This window comes from Polyergus mexicanus, unplaced genomic scaffold (genome assembly GCF_030449975.1).
Source record: "Polyergus mexicanus isolate NDT 795.1 unplaced genomic scaffold, iyPolMexi1.0 SCAF_3, whole genome shotgun sequence".
Taxonomy (NCBI): Eukaryota; Metazoa; Arthropoda; class Insecta; order Hymenoptera; family Formicidae; genus Polyergus; species Polyergus mexicanus.
This window is the reverse complement of record NW_027223323.1, coordinates 5,033,996-5,052,138: the sequence shown is the minus strand read 5'-3', so window position 1 is coordinate 5,052,138 and position 18,143 is coordinate 5,033,996. Positions and strand designations below refer to the sequence as shown.

General features: G+C 39.7%; 1 protein-coding gene and 1 pseudogene across 15 annotated transcripts in view; one reads left to right on the top strand and one right to left on the bottom strand.

Annotated features, from left to right (window-relative positions):
- The window catches only part of LOC138944987 (collagen alpha chain CG42342), a 135,069-nt gene extending 131,785 nt beyond the window's left edge, over positions 1-3,284 (bottom strand). For 10 of the 15 annotated variants that reach the window (XM_070316118.1, XM_070316114.1, XM_070316120.1 and 7 more), the window contains exon 1: positions 1,880-3,282. In XM_070316118.1, coding sequence (XP_070172219.1) covers positions 1,880-2,273 — 394 coding nt within the window. In that variant the 5' untranslated portion in view covers positions 2,274-3,282. Of the gene's footprint in view, positions 1-1,879 lie in introns of all 15 variants that reach the window. The other 5 variants (XM_070316113.1, XM_070316123.1, XM_070316124.1 and 2 more) reach the window with 3 other exon arrangements.
- The window catches only part of LOC138944904 (uncharacterized), a 32,294-nt pseudogene continuing 16,742 nt past the window's right edge, over positions 2,592-18,143 (top strand).

Below are 18,143 nucleotides of genomic sequence, written 5' to 3'. Positions count from 1 at the left end.
ACCAAGTCGACACGCAAACGATCTCTCTCGTGTTGTATTAGTCGATCAACGACGATCATGAGATGCATCTGTATATCGCGATCTTCGGCTCACGCGGATGGAATGTTGACGGGCGAGATAAGAGCGCTGAGAGAGAAGGAGCGCCTCGTCCTCGTCGTCGTATTCTATTGAAAGTGCACGATGACATTTGCTCGGCGCCCGATCGGAATGACGCGAGAGCTTAATCCGAAACCGTCCCTAACCATCGCCAGAAACGAGATTTAGCCGGCGCGATCTCTCACGATTTTTTTGCATTGCGTTCCGAGACCACGACTCACAATTTTTTCTGACGCTTTTGCGTTTCGCCCTTTTGCTAACTTTGTTTTGTCACGAAGAGAGAGAGAGAGAGAGAGAGAGAGAGAGAGAGAGAGAGAGAGAGAAAAACTATAGAATTTCTGGAAAATCACTTACATTAGTAAAATAGAGTTTCAAACAAAAGATATACAACGGAAAGTAGCGCAACACCACGCTTTGTACGCAAGCGATGTCGAATTGACGAAATAGAATTACGAATTTACCCTTGTCATAAAAATGTAAATGCACACACGATGATATTAGAGGACATTAGAATATTTTTACAATCCGCTAATTGCAAGATTTGCAGTAAATTGACAGCTAAACACTTTTCCAATATTCCGATTTGATTCGGATCGTATTATAAATGTTTTTTGTTATGATAACTTTAAAACTATTAAAGAGAGAGATAACGCGAAAATTTCGAAGCAAATTAAGAGTTCATTCGTTTCATACAAGTAAAAAAAAAAAAAGAAAGAAAAAAATGGTTGCACTTATTATTATTGTATAATCAGTCTCGTCACGTTTAAATAGGACTATCAATTAATAGTAGAAAAAGCATGAAATTTACGAGTCGTCTATCCTTTCTTCGATTTATCTTTTTACAATCTCTTTACGAGGTTATTATAAGTAGAGGCCTTTTTTTTGACTGAAAAAGAGAAGTGAGAACTCTCGATGGTTGCGCTTTAGATTTCTCGTAAGAAAATCAAACTTACGGTTTCGTAAAATTTGTTACCGCTTACTTCCTTTGTAAGACAATTCGTAAGACACATGGTCTTTGCGTTACAAAGAAGAATTCGTTCCAGGACATTTACGTTTGCTAAAACGACAAAAGTCCAGATGCTTCCTCGATTTTGGAATCTTGGCCGTACATTACCTTTAAAATACGACCGTCCTTAGAAATTAGCACTTTACCGGAATGTCAATTCGCATATGTTTTCACGTGTATCCGAATGGAGATATTATAATATTATTCACGTTCACAGTATAATATCAAAATGCGGATTATAAATATTTATTATTATTCTGCTGAAAAGAGAGCTACTGGTTTAAAATTATATATTTTTTGTACACATATATGTTTAAATTAATTATTTCACAATATATGCTTCAATATATTATAATTAAGTAACGTATAATTTCGAAATTATATGCTTTTAGTAACACATGTATTTACGCGTTCCACGGTATTATAACAATCCGAATTCGATCATTATATTTGTAATTATTTTCGTTAAAAAATAATCTATCGATTAGAAATATTAACGTTACATTTATATTAATATCTTTGTAATTCCTAGTGATTCTTTATATTACGTATATACTATAATAATTCACAGCACACGGCGACTGAAATTTTTTCTTCCTCTATAAGCATCGATAATTATTTTCACGAAGAAATAACGAGAATATTGAATGAAATCTGTATACGCATTTGCCAATACGACGATATATCTCGGAGCCACATTACCAGCAGTAAAGTGTTAACAAGGACACAAGACGCACGTCGTAGGCAAACCATGTTCGAGACAAGGATATGACTTACCCGCGGGACAATTGCATCGCGCATCGGAGACTTCGCGCTTGGGCCTGAAGATCTCATCAGTCGGGGCGTATCGTTGCGTCTGTCGCAGTTGCTCCTGCACCTCCGACTTGAGCCTCCGCACCAGGACGTCCACCGGCGACGATGACTCCTCGACGCGCAGGCAGTGCGCTTCCAGACTGGCGATCCTGGACTCGAGACGGAGCTCGCGGTAGAAGAGCACGCCGGACACGGTGAGGCTGGCGAGGCAGAGGGCACACATGGCCCAATTGAGGCCCGCGGCTCCCGCGCGTCGGGCCTCGTCGCGAAACTTTCGCGGCATCGACGCCTCCAGGCAGGACGACGATCCCTTGCCCGGGACCGTCGACCAGGATTCGGCCGACGGATCGGTCTTCATCGTCGTCGCCGTTGTCGCGCACGCACGCACGCACACACGCACTCGCGAATCTCTCTGCCGGTACGCGCTTGACAAGCGTCCCTAAGCGGCGCGGCGCGTCATAACCCGCGCGACGCTCGTCGATGCGGCGCCGTCGATGATTCGCGCGGTGAGAAAGACGAACGATGAGACGATACGACGACAATAATTATAATAATATATACCCGGCGACGGCGAGACCGTTACAGACGTCGCGGCGTCATCGTCCATCTGGAATGCATCCTCGCGCGACCACTCGCCCCGTTATCGCGCTCCCTCCCCCACCCGCTTCTGTTTATTATGCCGACTCTATTCGGGACCTCGATGCTTCCGATCTCGACTACTCGCGATAAGCAACGACGGGACGATGATCGGCGCGCGTGTCCCGAATTGAAACCGACGCGCCTTCTCTCGCGCCGTTCAACGGCAACGTTCAGTACGGTACGTTCGTTGCCGGTGCCGTCGCGTACTCGAGTTTTCGTCGACTCGCACACTTTCCACACATCGGCCGGTGACGGCGGGGCGTCGATCGTCGTCTCGTGTCCGCTTGCTTCGTCAAACGCGAACGCAACATACGCTTCGCCTCTCCTTCACCCCTAATTTACCGTCGCTCTTTCCTTCCTTCGCGGATGCGGAACAAATCGAACGGAAGAAAACGCGCCGCCGTCCACCGACGGCGCCAAACTTCTCGGCGATCGCTGGCCGCTTCTCGAAGAAAGCTTCGACGAAAGACAAACTTCACGGCGGGGATGAAAAGAGAAAGAGAAAGAGAGAGAGAGAGAGAGAGAGCGCGTGAGAACGAGACGCCGACGAGCGCCGCGTAGCGCGAGGAACGTGTTTCGTATTCTCCGGCCCTCGTTTTACACGTCGTCGTTACGAGGGAGAGACGCACGGGACGACGCACATACGTAACACACGGTGTGACATTCGCGGTACGACTGGATGTGGTGGGGCGACGCTACGCCGCGAGCAGAGGGTTCGTCGCTTCGGCAACGTTCGGCAATATTCGGCGCTCTTCGCGTCGCCGCGCCGCGCCGCGCGACTCTCGTCTCGCTACGCTACTTCACCACCGGGCACGTCGGATGGTGCGCGTGTAGGACGTAGGAACCTAACGGCCACTTCCACTCGCACTGATTCACCTCCCCGCGTTTCATTCTCTTGGCTCTTGGCTGCGCGCTCGCCACCTCTAACCACCACCATCGCCACCCACCCTCCACGGATGGGATCCGGCAGCGAGAGAGACAAGGTATGGATCTCTTTCCTCTTCACTATTTTTTTCTTTCTCTCTCTTCTCCCTCTCTTTTTTTCTCCGCGCTCGATGTCCATTATCCACTCGGATTACAAACCGGAGTATTTCGCTTTCGTACGCGCGTAAACGGCTTTAACATCGGGGAGATTGTTTTTCGTCCTGGTCGCTGCCGAGCTGCGAATGCTGATGCGTTCGCCTATATTTCATCGATGAATGTCTCGGGTGTCTTTTATTGTCCGCATATTATCGTCCATACAATATCCTCGTAAAATTGTCCTCTCTCTCTCTCACCCCCTCTCTCTCATATCGAGTTTCCATATATCGCGAGGAAGAATATGAGTCAACCTTTTTACAAGTAAGTTCGAAAATTATTCGTATTTCGTAAAGATTGTAAGTCAATGATGATTTCGTAATTATTTTTATTACACGAAAGACTTAATAATAAACAATAACGAGAACTTTTTTACTTTTGACAAGCTTATAATATACGCGCGTTTTTTTACGATAAACGAGTTTTTATCAAACAAAACAAGAAGGAGCTCTTTATATGTATATATCTATGTAATTTTAGTTAAAAAATTTTTTTGTTCCAGAATACATTTTTTTATTCTTTCGTTAAAAGCGTCTCGTGTTTTAATAAACGCTTTATCGTGAAAAGAATTTCAATGTAAAGGTAAAAATTAAAATGTTAATGCAAAGAATTTTACTTCCTACTGTTTGTTCGGAAAATCAACTAGAAATACTGCGTACTTGCAAACGTAAGGGGAGAAAGAGAGAGAGAGAGAGTGAGATCAACTTTTCTAAATTAAAAATATCCCAATGTATTTACGTCTTCAAACGGCTTATTTTGTATTATAATTCGAATCAAAATTTTTCTCATACTTTTAATCTCAGTTTTCAATTGGAAATCTATCTTGACACTTTAAGCAATCAGAAATAAAATCTCTTTTAAATCTTTAATCAAGAACTATTCGCGTATCGTTCATTCGAGATATAAAGCATGATTTAATTCTTATATAAACTAAATCTATCGAAATCTTCTCGAATCCATAAACATAAGAAAATTGAGGTTATAAAGAAGCAAAATTTCGATTCGGAAAAATTTTATGCGTTGATATCTTTTCTGAAATTACAAAGAAAGATATCGAGAAATTCTGCTAATATATATAGAGTTGGTATTATTTAGTTCGTGGACTATCTCAATATCTCGTCACCGTTTAGAATAATTAAATGAGAAGTCAGCAAATAAGAGTCTCTTCTCCACATTTTGTGTTTTATTAAAAAAAAAACTCATTATGTAAATCGTATCCAATAATCGTGTTCAATAATTCGATAGAAATATTGTCAGTTTATCTTCCTCCGTCATCCGTGTTATCTCGATATGGAACGACGCGATGAATTAGAAATGTATACAACCGCTTATAGTCCCTGTATAGTTTCAACTTCGATCGTACAGGTTCTAAATAAGGAACAGGGTCTCGGTTTTACCTCGCTAGTTTTATCGAAAGAAAGAGAGAGAGAAAGAATTATAGTGTTTTTATTCTCTTTGTACATACAGGATCTTCTAAATCTAAAATATAAATCAAATTGACGCGAGACGAGACATTTTCGTTAAGATGCCGGTCTTCAGTACAAGAATTTACATTCGCGTACTTGTATATAATTATATCTTAATTCAATTTTTGTAAGCGATACATAAAAATTTTTATTCGGTGATCTTGTATCTTTAGTTTTATGTTTACATTTCTCATGCGACTCGAAACGACGTCTAGCGAAGGATAAAATTAAGCTCGCGTACTATCTTCGTGAGAGTAATGGATGTTTCGAAATTGATATTTGTTTAGACAATCTTTGAGCGTTGGAGGGTCGCAAACGTTCGTAGCGCGGAGTTAATTTGGAATCTCTCTCTCTCTCTCTCTCTCTCTCTTCTCTCTCTTTTCCTTTCAGTTTTATAACGTTATAATACATTTATCTTGTTCATAACATAAACTGAAATTTTTTTAAAAATTTTTAATATCGCTATTTGTAATATTTTTCATCGCGTTTATGTACCTCGCTATTTGGGCAATTAAAGTTTTGTCAATTACGATACACAATTAAATTTTAATGTATTAAAATATGCAATTCGGTACACATTGAATTTCAAAATTTCTTGCCGTTTGTAAATCCAATAATGGAATACTTTTCATCTTCTCATTCTCGAGTTTAAAAAATGCATGGGTAAAAAAATTTTCTCCTTCTACCTTTACGATATTTTTTTCCATTCGATTTTAAGCGTATCTGTTGCTTACGGACGATTGGTTTGTCATGCTTCGCGACAAGGTAATATTCTTTCCCGATTCTCGTCCCTTAGTAACTATTAGAGGTAGAGTGCGATACTTGAGCTAGGATCGTGTGAATTTACGTGCAACGTTCTCCACATTCGTATCTATCGCTCTCGTGTAAAATTTCCTCGGACATGCATAGATTTCATTCGTTTAATTCGCAAACACGAGGGTCTTCTTGTACTAGGTCCTTATCTTTCTAAGGCCTCGGGCGTTCGTTTAATTCAAGCGTATAAATCTATGGTATAGCGAAATTGTTATTGATGCGACGCGCGTGAGCGTGCACGATAGCCTTACACGATAGCGAAGTCCTCGGCAGACATATAATATTTTATTACTTAAGGAGGCAAAAGAGGTTTATACTTTTACCTTTTACTTTGACTTACATATTATTTTTACTTGTACCAGGGTAATGTAGAACGTTCTATACTTTGCGGTTTAATAAGATCGTTTCTCTATTATACGGTTCATTAATCTGCTTCAATCTGAAATCTCCGTATCTCTCTACAACATTCCATAACAACGGTATTAACGAGTATCTCGAAATCTGGGCAGCTATCCAAGATTATCGGTCGGATGTTTGTTCCGTCTGAGGTTGCGCCAACGCTATCCGGCTAGCGGCAATTACCAAACACTGTATTAGGGAACATTGATCGACGGAATCGATTGTGTCCCAGTCGTTGTGTGCACGCGCGACGGATACGTACAACGAGAGCGACCCCTCGGCCTACCCAATCAGCTGGCTAGGCAGAGGAAGCGATTATAGACTACATCCTGGAGCGCGCTCGTTTCGTGCACGCTCGCTAAATCGAATCGAATGCCGGCCGGACGGCGTGTGCGAGGCAATCGTCGCAAGAGGCGAATCGATACGATACGATATGAACGAACGATTCCGTTCTTTGTACGAATATCTGCGGTAATCGTTATCAATGGATGTTAGGTCGCTCTGTGTACGCGGAATGTTTCGCGCGATTATCCGCTTCCGCTTATTAATTAAACGTAGGTGTGCCTGAATTAAAAGGAAAATTATACGACGTAGCAACGTAACATTCCAAAGGAAAAAAATATGTATAAACAGATATTTGAAAGTGTTGGAAAGATAATTTTTTAAGGGAAATACACATTTTTAGTTGATATATTAAAAAATATTAAAAAATAACGAAAAAATATAAAAGTATAAAAAGAAAATAAATAATAGATGTAGATATATATGGCATGCTATTTTTGGAGAAAGGCTGTTATAATTTCAAAATATCATATAAAAATTAAAGAGAAAAGGCATTTACGTAATTCGATAATTACTCTAAAATTTATTAAATATTAGTTGTGTGTGTGCGTGTGTGCTAAATATTAAAAGTATTCGCCGCTTTTAAATCGACAAAGGATGAAGAAATTTCAATCTACACGATGAGGCCTGTTAATTGACACGACTATCGTCGGAATAAGTCTTTGTTGGAACGAACATCCTTTACGATCGTAACCATCGAGTCCCACATCAAAGCGAAGAGAAAGCACCGCGTCTGAAAGTTGCTGTAGCGTTTCGATGCACTGCACGCGTCGCATTCCAATCTCCTATCACCGTCGTCCCGAATTCACTCGAGGGACCCTTCGAGCCGACGACTCGTTTCTCATTTTCCCAGACATCGGGCACGGCACGATCGGTACATCATTCCGCGGGTACAAGAACATCCCGCCTGACGCCGATATAAATATTTCTTATACTAGCTGTCGCTGCCGTTGCGCGTTGCACTTGCTTACACTTAATGCTCTCTCATCTTCCTTCTTTTATCTCGCGGACCAACCAAAGACAGCGAGTCTCAAGTACGGACAAATTGCTCCAAGAGTTATCCTCTTACCGTTCGTAGCACCTAATCTCTGGATTTCCGAAACGTCTCGTACACGGCTCCTTGGATGGGAAACAGCCAGCGAACGTGGAATTCCTCGATGCTCTCCCATTAATTCCCATCTCTTGCTTTCTGCTTTCTTATCTCTAGCCTTTTGCTACTACGCGGGTATTTTTTGATTTTTCCGTCTCTTTTAGATTCTAAAATCCGCACTGGATTACACAGCGGAGATTGGGATTCCATTGCGCTTGTACAATAGAAATTGAGAAAAAGATACGGGAAGAGATAAATATTTTCTTGTTTGTCGCGCCGTATGTGAGAAGACGCGCGATTCCATTTGTATCGCTAAATATAAATATATATGTATACTTTTCGTCAGATGAATATAATAAAAAATTGAGTTGACCTGTAAAGTGAATTCAAGAGCGAGGAATAAACCGATGCAATAAAAACCAACATGCGCCGCGCGATTAAAAAATTATCGCGGCCGATGCCCTCTTCACGGCACGTTGGTCATCGAGTTGGGGTGCGGGTATCATGTCGCGCGCGTTTTTTTCTCCCGCCAGGAAGCAGGCGCGCAGTCGGTGACGACCTGTCCGCGCGCTTCCGCGCGCTCGCTCGCGAGGGAACTTGCCTCTCGCAGGGGGCTAGAGATACGCGCGATGAGAACGGGGTTACGCGAGGGATGATCGAGAGGAGCGCGAGGGGATAACGAAGGGATTGGGTATACGTATATATATATCGGCGGGCACGTTCGCCGCGCTGAAGTAGACTCTCGTTTCGGGGGCGAATCCGAATCCAGCCCCCGCGAATATGTCTGCACGTGCCGAGGGGGAAAGAGGGGATGGGGAGTGAGGTTGGAGACTGGTGAGTTAGGGGCGGTAAGGGGACGATGGGATGGAGTCAATGCGCAGTTTGTATTCCGCTCGGGAGGAAAGACTCGTTCGTTACACCGTATATAGCTCGACGCACTCGTCCTCGTCGCCGACGTCCGTGTCGTCGTCGACGAGGATTCCTCTCGCTAGCTTTATATTCATAACGGGCGTCGTAAGGAAGAAATACGGACTGCGAGCGAAATGTATTAATTTCCCGTTAGAATCGCAATGATTTCTCGCTCGCCGATTTATACTGTAACTTCCTCTCTCAGCTAATATTTCTCTCCTTCATTACAACATCATATTTTTGTCGTCATCGGGAATTCCCTTTTAATGTAACTTTATGTTTACTTATTAGTTATCTTAAAGAAATATAATAATATCCGTATGTTTATTATTTATCTTATCAAAGCGGAAGAAGCATGAACAATTACGCGTGTTTAAAATTCAAATTTGCCAAGCCGCAATTGTTGAAGGACAGAAATATTTCCTTCGAAAATCATTGACAAAGACAGCGGCGTTATTTCAGAATTTTCTCTCCGTTATTTAATACGGTCGTTTAGTTGTCATTTTACAGCGAGTGTTGAACGTCTCTACACCAAGCACGAGCTTTTACTCGTTTCTCAACCGTTGGGGAAATAGTCGACGACAAAACTTATGTACGGCACATTGCGGTTGAGACGAGGGAGCACAAAGGAGGGGAAACGGTATTTCGATCGCTTCATTTAATTTTACGACAGCTCGATCGTCACGTCGACATCGTGGGCGATGCGCGGATTGCTGGTCCGACGATGCGGTACCGTGAGTGCCTGAGAGTAAATGCAATTTCGTATTTGATAGCCGAGTTTCCGCGAGTCAGCACCAGATAGCATAATCCTGTCGATGGCAGACGTCGTATTGAGAGGTGGCAAAACGAAGGGAGAGAGTAGACCGAAAACGAATGCAGAGAAAGATTATTTATTAAAGAACCCTCCGAAAATCACGACACACAAAGATTCAATAGCATCGCTCCGTAATTTCAATATACTATTGACAAAATTACGATATTTAAGATTTATCGTTTCGACATTTCTCGCGATACATCCGTATTGCGTATGAATAGTGCTGTTTTATCTAAATTTTAATTGTATAGAGGAGAATACGCATGCATTATATGAACATATTTAACATATTATAAACAATAGAAACGAAAAAGAAAGAAGATACGCGAGATAAGAATAAGGAGGAATGGGAGAGAGAGAGAAAAAGAGAAAGGAGGCGAAAGGAGGATTCTCGTATCTCACAGCTCCGGCACGACTTGAACAGCGCGATTGTTTATTTTCATGCGAACGATAGCGGCGGGGCGACGCGGCTAATGCTGGGGTGACAGGACAAGTGGATACTTCCCTCTCCGCACGACCGGTCGCGGATGAAGAGGCGCAACGAGGGGTCTCGTCGTCGTTATTGGCCGGACAAGGAGCGTGTGCGCGCGGCGGCGACTTGGTACTTCCGAACTCGGATTGACGATAGAGAGAGAGAGAGAGAGAGAGAGATACCGGACGCTTCCCGGATAAAGGCCGGAGGGACGAGGATAACCGGATAGCCCCCTCGGAATACCAATGGCGTACTCGGCGGAATCGAGTTTTCGAGAAAAACGCCTTTAAAGTTGAATGCGGCGGAACGAGAGGAAGAATATCCCTCTCGAAAGAAACTCCACCCTCGAGACGCAGCGAGGCGCAGCGATTTCTTCGCGGATGGCCAAGGCCCATTTTGTTAGATATAAAAACATACGATATACCGCAACTTTTCCTATATCTGAAAAATTATCCCTTATTCCGTGTTATCGAACACATGTAATTTAGCTGGCGATTTTTTTCCTTGCATTCAAATGGATAATTTTGCTTCCTTGATTGTGACAAAATATCGGCGGTGCCGATCGTAATTGCAACGAGAAAATAAATAATACGTGACACGCGTACGCCATTGGTATTGTAAGATATTTCGACGGAATCATCGGTCCTCGCTATTCCTCTTCTGTTCTCTCTCGATCCGTCGAGAGGCAATCTTAGAAACAGCTGACGGAGGTTACGAAATTAAGAAGATTACCATCGGTACGTCTCCGATGCTTCATTTCTTCATTCTACGCCATGGATTATCTAGCACTCGCACATGTGCTCCTCTTTTGATTCATCAACCGAATAGTAGATCATCAAAAAATGATAGATGTTTTTTAACATTACATATACATGTATTTCGCGGAGATTTTGCGAAAACTAAGATTGTAATTTCGTTTCCTGACAGTGTTTATTATCAAAACTTAGCGTTACGGGTCAGAAAACGGATACCACGAAGCAATTTACGATAATTAGGTACTTCTCCCCCTCCAATTCGCTAAAGTCGTAATTGTCTCGCTCCAGTTGTTTCCTCTACAAAGGTGTTCCGGACAACGTAATTCACATTTAGATTCTTCGAGAAACTTAAGATTTAATTTTCCTTTAGCGCATACGCGCGCGGAAGGAAAAGCTTAATAAGAAAAAAATTATTATTTCCGTCTATATAATATATACAGAAACATAATATTTTTAAAATTACCAATCCCTTTCTTATAACATATAATAAATCTTTCCTCTTTACAATTTTTTGTAGTTTTTTTCTATGCTGAATTTCTTATTTATTTGTAGTTAAAATCTTTAAGATTAAGATTCCATTCATTTCGTAGTCTTCGCTATTGAGGTTTTATTCGCCCAGTCGTAATTTTCAATCGCTGACGGCTCGAGAACTATTCATTCCTCGACTGTCGAACAACGGCCATTCTTTTTACCTCTCAGACTCCATTATCTACCGCTGAAAATTTGCGCGATTGGTCGAACGGGCATCCTGGTACAATGCGAGCTTTCTATTGCCCTCACTCCGGGATTTATCGCATCGAGAACGTCTCGGACGCTCGCGAAAAAGGGGGCAAGTGAAATAAACAGCCGGCCATTCGAACGTGGATTCTGTCGGCGCAATTCGTAGTCGACTCGTGGGCAACTCCAAGTGCCTGTCGATTTGGGTCAAGCACCCAAGCCCGCTTGACGAAGCCACTCTCGTAAACATCTGCGAGATATCGCCTTTCGAACGATAATACTCTACACCCTGATACGTCACGCGGCGGGAAAGACTCGAGTCCGCGTCTGGTGTCGAAACAGTAATCAAAGTGTCGCCTCTCGTATTCGCTGCGATAATAATCGAGATATCGCCCATTTATCGTTGTTCTCTCACATCGAGCATGAACGTCGATGAAAGTCAATCGGATGATTTTTATCACTCGATAAACAGTTTTGCCTTGTATGAAGAGATTAATCTCTGATCCATCCTTAATTTCAATAAATAATCGATATGCTCTCTCTTTCTTTCTACGGAACGATATCTGATTATCAAATTTTTTTTAAGCAAATTTCAAGATTTTATTAAAAGATTGAATTCAGATTTTGAAGAAAAAGTAAAGTTTATTTAAATTTATATGCAAATTACAATATAAGCAGGCTTATATATTTATATATGTGTGTGTGTAGATTTCGAGCTATACGGATCCTTTCCGGACCTCGGTTCTTAGTAGTAGTAATTTGTTATTTTTAGTGAAGGATCTTAAGTGCCATAAAGTATTTAAGACAATAATAATAATGTATAATTGTACGCTATTTAAAGAGTTCCACAATATTTTTTTTAAAATAAAAAAATTAACATGTCATAAGCTGTAAAGCTTCTTCGAGAGACTGCAGTATGTCGCATGGAAAGGTTTAAATATAAACGTGAGAGGTTTACGGAAGTTCCTTGAAAATGACGGGGATTTCGTGTGAGGAACAATTTCCTGAGTTTAGAAACGTGTCAGAGATAAAGGTATATACGTTACTTAGATATGCACATCCTGCGAAGTGATATAAAGGAATATACTTACACTCTGTTATACCTTTATACCATAGGAGAAAAAAATTATATATATATATATATATAAAATTTATATTATATCTATTGTATATATACAATGATTTTACAATTTAAAAATTTTAATTTAATAATACACACGTTTCATGACAAGCATAAACAACGGGAAGAAAAAAAATTTCGCACATACACATACATACATATACGTATGCGCGTAAACAGAAGCGAATGAAAGCAAAAAGTTCTTCGCAAAAAAATCATATTACCTCTCGTATATCGTATGTGATATATTGTGTAGGATGAAAAGTTATAGGTTTTTCTTTTACATTACGTTGCGTATAATTTGTCGCGCGCGTGTCAGAAATAGAAACTCGCGTGATCGGCGCTGTCACGTCATCGTCTTTCGTCACGCATTATCACAATCGCTGTGTTTTCCGCTGACGAGCGCGACCGGCCGTTACTCTGTCTGTTATTAGTCATTACGCCCGTGTACCACCTACTCGACGACGGGGTTAAATCGTTTAATAAACGGTCTATGCAGACGTTGACGTAGTGACGATAGAGCGAATAGAATTTTATATGATTATATTTCATAGGAAATTTAGATAAGATTAATTGTGGACAGACTTGTCGGGCTTGTTAAATGAATAATTAAGAGGAAAGGATAAATTAGTGACGAGATAAATAATGAGCAGTGAATACATGTAATATAATAGTTTCCATTTCGTGATGAATGAATATATTATTATTAAACGTAATGAGAAAGATTTTACGAGAGATCTGTTTAAATATACGGAAGAAACGTCGAGAGGTACAGAAAGATATATTTATATACATTCATAGAGGGAAAGAGACATATCGTCTCGTTTTGTACCAACGCGAAATAATTTACGAGTCATTTTAAATATTGCGTCATTCGACATAAGGGATCCACGTTCTCCACGTTACTGTCACATGTCTGACATTTACGGGAAAGAATGACTTAAAAGTATTCTGCGAAAGGGAAAATATATATACGAAGAGCACGTATATGTTTGAACATCATATTTCACGGGGGATTTAGAAAACGCATTTTCGTAGTCGCATACGTCCATATTCGCGTTGCTTCGCAAGATTCCGCCCGTAGAGATCCGCATTAGCTTATCCAAAGGTATCGTCGACACGCGATTAATACTCTCCCGCAAATTGCCGCGACAAATGGGTCAATTTGACGTATATTTCAATCTGCGCGATTCATCCATTACCGCAATTTATCACGTCAATTATTGATACAAGATTATTAACGCTGCAATTAACGATATAACGCATATTGCTTCTCAATCCTTTGCTCTTCAATCGTTATTATTCTCCCGGCACGCCCGTATTAAATTCTTCCTGAACAATCGTATTTAAAATTATAGATATTTGTAATAAAATAACAATGTCTTCGCGTTTAATAAGAGATGAAAATAAATGAAAAGTTCTCGGAGGTCTGTCTTCTGTTAAATATATACATTATATAAATATTTTATTCCGACAATGTTTTATACCGTTCCACTTGGTTAAGATCCATGAGAAGTGTTACTACTGTTTTCACTTCTTTATGACCATTTTTCTCGGCGAATTATATATTTTTCGCACAAGATTTCGCAAAAGTTTACGCGTCGATTCCGATCGAGAACTCCGGTAAAAAGCTTTCGAAGATAAAATTTACTACGTATAATTTACCAACAATCTCGAAGCAACTTTTTCTACAAATGAAACTTGAGATAAAATTTACTAGCGATCGAACTAATCATCTCTTTTCCGATCTTTCCAATTTCAAAATAGATTACTCGAAGTATTTATGCCATTCCTATAAATAAAAGCACTTATATCATGATCGTGTAACCATGAAAACGTCGACGAGAAGGAGGGAGAAATATTGCCGATTTATTACCAAATTAGAGGAAGAGATAGAGAGAAAGAGAATGAGAGAGAGAGACCAGTTATTGCTTGTACCGTATCCGCGCGTTATCGATTCCGGTGCGAATTGGGCGCCATATGGCAGCGCTTTGAAGACGACTTTATATCGGTATGTCGTCGTCCTTCCGGCATGTTACACGTACGTACGTATGTTGTGCACGATGCATCGCCTTTCCACGTCGCCGCAGTGCCATTAGCCGAGAATTGCCGCGGCGATCGTTTGCCGCTGTGCATCGGACGGCCGCGCGACGCTTTAAGTGGGTGGCACAGACGGCTCCGGCCTGAGTACTTTGCGCGAGAGCAAGGCGGAATTGGTTTAAGCCCCATTACACGTGGACATGTACGCGAGAACAACGTGTACGACGACTCTCGCATCGTAACCGAGAGAGACTCGATCCGTGTCAAAATTTTGCTTCTATTTTCAACTTTAATTTTCTCATGTTTGTGGATTCCAGAGGATTTAATAGACTTATATAGAGAAAGAGAAAGAACTCTTACTTTATACCTCAAATAGGCAGTAAATGAACAATTTTTTTATTAACAGGTTTAAAAGAGGGGGAAACTTTCGGCAAAAAGAGTAGATTAAATATAAAATATATAAATAAATGATATATACGATAAATAAATATATAAATTTAAAATATTAAATATAAAAATTTCTCAAAAGAGGGAGATCTCTGCTTATAAAATATCAAACTAGATGTTTGATTGAAAATTGAGATTAAAAATAAAAGACAAATTTTGAGTCGAGAAGAGCCTTTACGAACAGAAATACTTCATTTTCTACTTTATTAACAACACTTGTCATTTACTCCTAAAAATCACTGCAAAAAATATAACAATATGCAATATATAATTACAGTCGTAGATTAGCTTGATTTCAATATAATCTCGTCAACTTGATTTTACGATCTTTCCTCGATATTTTTTTATATATAAGACACTGACAAATATCATTGATCGCCTGAAATTTCTATTCCTATTAAAAAGAGAATATCTTGGCTAATATAATTCGGAATTTCTATTGTTTAAAGTTTATTTATTTTTCTTTCCATTCGAAACATGTATTTATATACTCTTGGCTCTTCGCACTCTCCTTCTTTCTCCTTTATCTCAAGTATGTTTCATAATTTTGTTCGATATACATTTATATTCTCTTCTATTACATATTCTTTTCTACTGGAAAGAATTTCTGCGCAAAAAGTTTCTTCCAAGTAATGCAACAAATCTGTCTTTTTCTGATTCTCTTCCTCTCGAGTACTTGACCATAGAGTAACTTTTAAAAAATAGAGGACAGAACGGAGGCGGAAGCGTGAGTTTAAAAGATTCCAACATAGAGGTCTCGAATTCCCGTCATGTAATGCTCGACAATAATACGATTGTTCCGAGTGGTTTTAATGCGCGCTTCGCGCGATGCTACAAACGACTCTCGAATGTGAAAGCACAGGTCGTTTCGCAATATATATTATAGTGGAAGATGACGTCGATATTTAAGCAGAAATCACATTTAGTAGACACACGTATTTCAACTTTTAGTTTATCCATGAAAATATTGCACGATAACATCATATTTTATAACTCAAGTAGTATTCCTATATTGTTATGCAAATAGAACTTTGCAAGAATGTATGCAACCATTGCTGAAGCACAGTAATGTATGCAGATAAGGTTTAGTAAGGTCTCTGACTCTATAAGGCGTCTTTTCCTTTACATTGTAGTATTATATAGACTTAGAAACGATAATTTCCGACTCGGCAACTTTAGCTTTAACACCACACATGCTAACACTCTCTTACGTAGAAATTTCCTTCTTATTTTAAGTAATGAGTCGTACTCTCCGAAATGACTCTTATATAATCTAGTACTATTGAAGATTAATAAGTATAATACGATATGCAGTATAAAAAGTAGAATCGTAAGACGCGAGAATACGATGAATATTCGCATTATCATTCCTCGCGCAATATGAGACGTTGTACTCTTGGACTATTAAAGAAACTCCATGATATATGGTGTGCCGGTACAGTAAGAGTAATACGAGTATTCGCATATTCTCCTGAAGTCGATTTATTTCTTCAAAGAATCAAAAATATTCGTCTGTCCTTTTCAACTATCCGTCGAAATCTTTTTTCCACTATCGATCTCAATTTTCACAAGATCATTCTTTTCATGACACACTATATATTTAATCTATTATTTTATCGGAAGCTCCTCCTTTGAATCTAAATGAGAAACTTTCAGTTTACTGTTCATTTGAAATACGATCTCAATTCTTATTTGAGTTAAACTTTTTTCTTTTATCGAAACTCTCTAGAATCAATAAACGTGAGAAAATTGAGCAAAATCTCGACGCGGAACGGGAGCGTTCGTTGACGCAGCATTCGTTATACGCCGCAATGTCGAACAACGGTTAGCGACTGATCAATGAGACCTATGGTTACATGCGGGATCACGTACGTTGTCGCGGGTGTTGGCCGATGACGTTTACTGATCGTGTCGAGTTACAAGTCCCCTAGGTAATAGCGCGTATGTTATTCAATACGTCGCGCGGCGCGAAGAATTTTTTCTTTGTCGTCACGCAATAGGTCTCACCTTTTGTCAATGTAAATTGGCAATAAATACATACTGTGAAATTCGATACACGTGATTAATGCTAGGATAGCGGTTACGACTGCAATCGGGAACGGTGCACTGCGATTGGCAATTTTTACGGTTCTCGTGAAAATTATGTTGCTCGCTAGATATGCTTTTGTAAATCTTATTTCCATTAAATAATTATTAACATAAAAAGAAATAGTTTATCTTTTGTTTTTTATCGATATACTTTTTTTTTTTTTTTTTAATAATGATATTTTCGAAAGTTTTTCGTTAATCTAAAAATATCCAACGATTATAAAAGTTAAAACTGTCAGAGAGTCGACTGTCAGAGGCATCACTGTTCACAAGTGAAATGACTTAAATTCGGGCAGATTATGTGTTAGAAAGCGACAGAGAGAGAGAGAGAGAGAAAGAGAAAGAGAGAGGAAGAGAGAGGATTAATCGGAGTACGGTCGGTGTAAGTATGAAAGTACGTCTAGATTGCACTGTATTCACTGATAACAAGATCTGGTAACAAGATCATCAATGGGATGCCGCGAATAACGTGCAAAGTCGAGATTTCTTCGCCTCGGAATACGAGAAACATTTCATTCCCGGCAAGAACGCATTACTCCAGTTTTAACGAAATCTTTCGTAAATGCAAAACGCTATATGTAAGATAATTTATACGAAATTGTGATAGATTTAGTAGGCGGACTACGCATACACCGATCACATCTTCGATATCTTGAACAACGTTAATAAGTTTTAGTTTATTCTACTATATATACTGTAGAGTTAGAGTTGAGTTGAATTACGGCCGCATTATAAGTTAAATTATTAAATTATAATTAGTCTTGAAACAAAATTATCGTATGAATTTAAGAGAAAGAGAGAGAGAGAGAGAGTTAACTATTAATTATTGGTCGTGAAATAATAGGTGTATAATGATGATACAAAATTTATTTGGTTTATATATACGTATATTTGAATTTTATTGCAATTAGCCAGTTTTGCGATTTGCATAGGATAATAATAATAAATCTGCGTACTCTATTAATATGTTTACGATGCGCATGTGTTTCTATAGATTGCATACTTGCATTTATAAGTATATAAAAAGAGCTGATATAAAA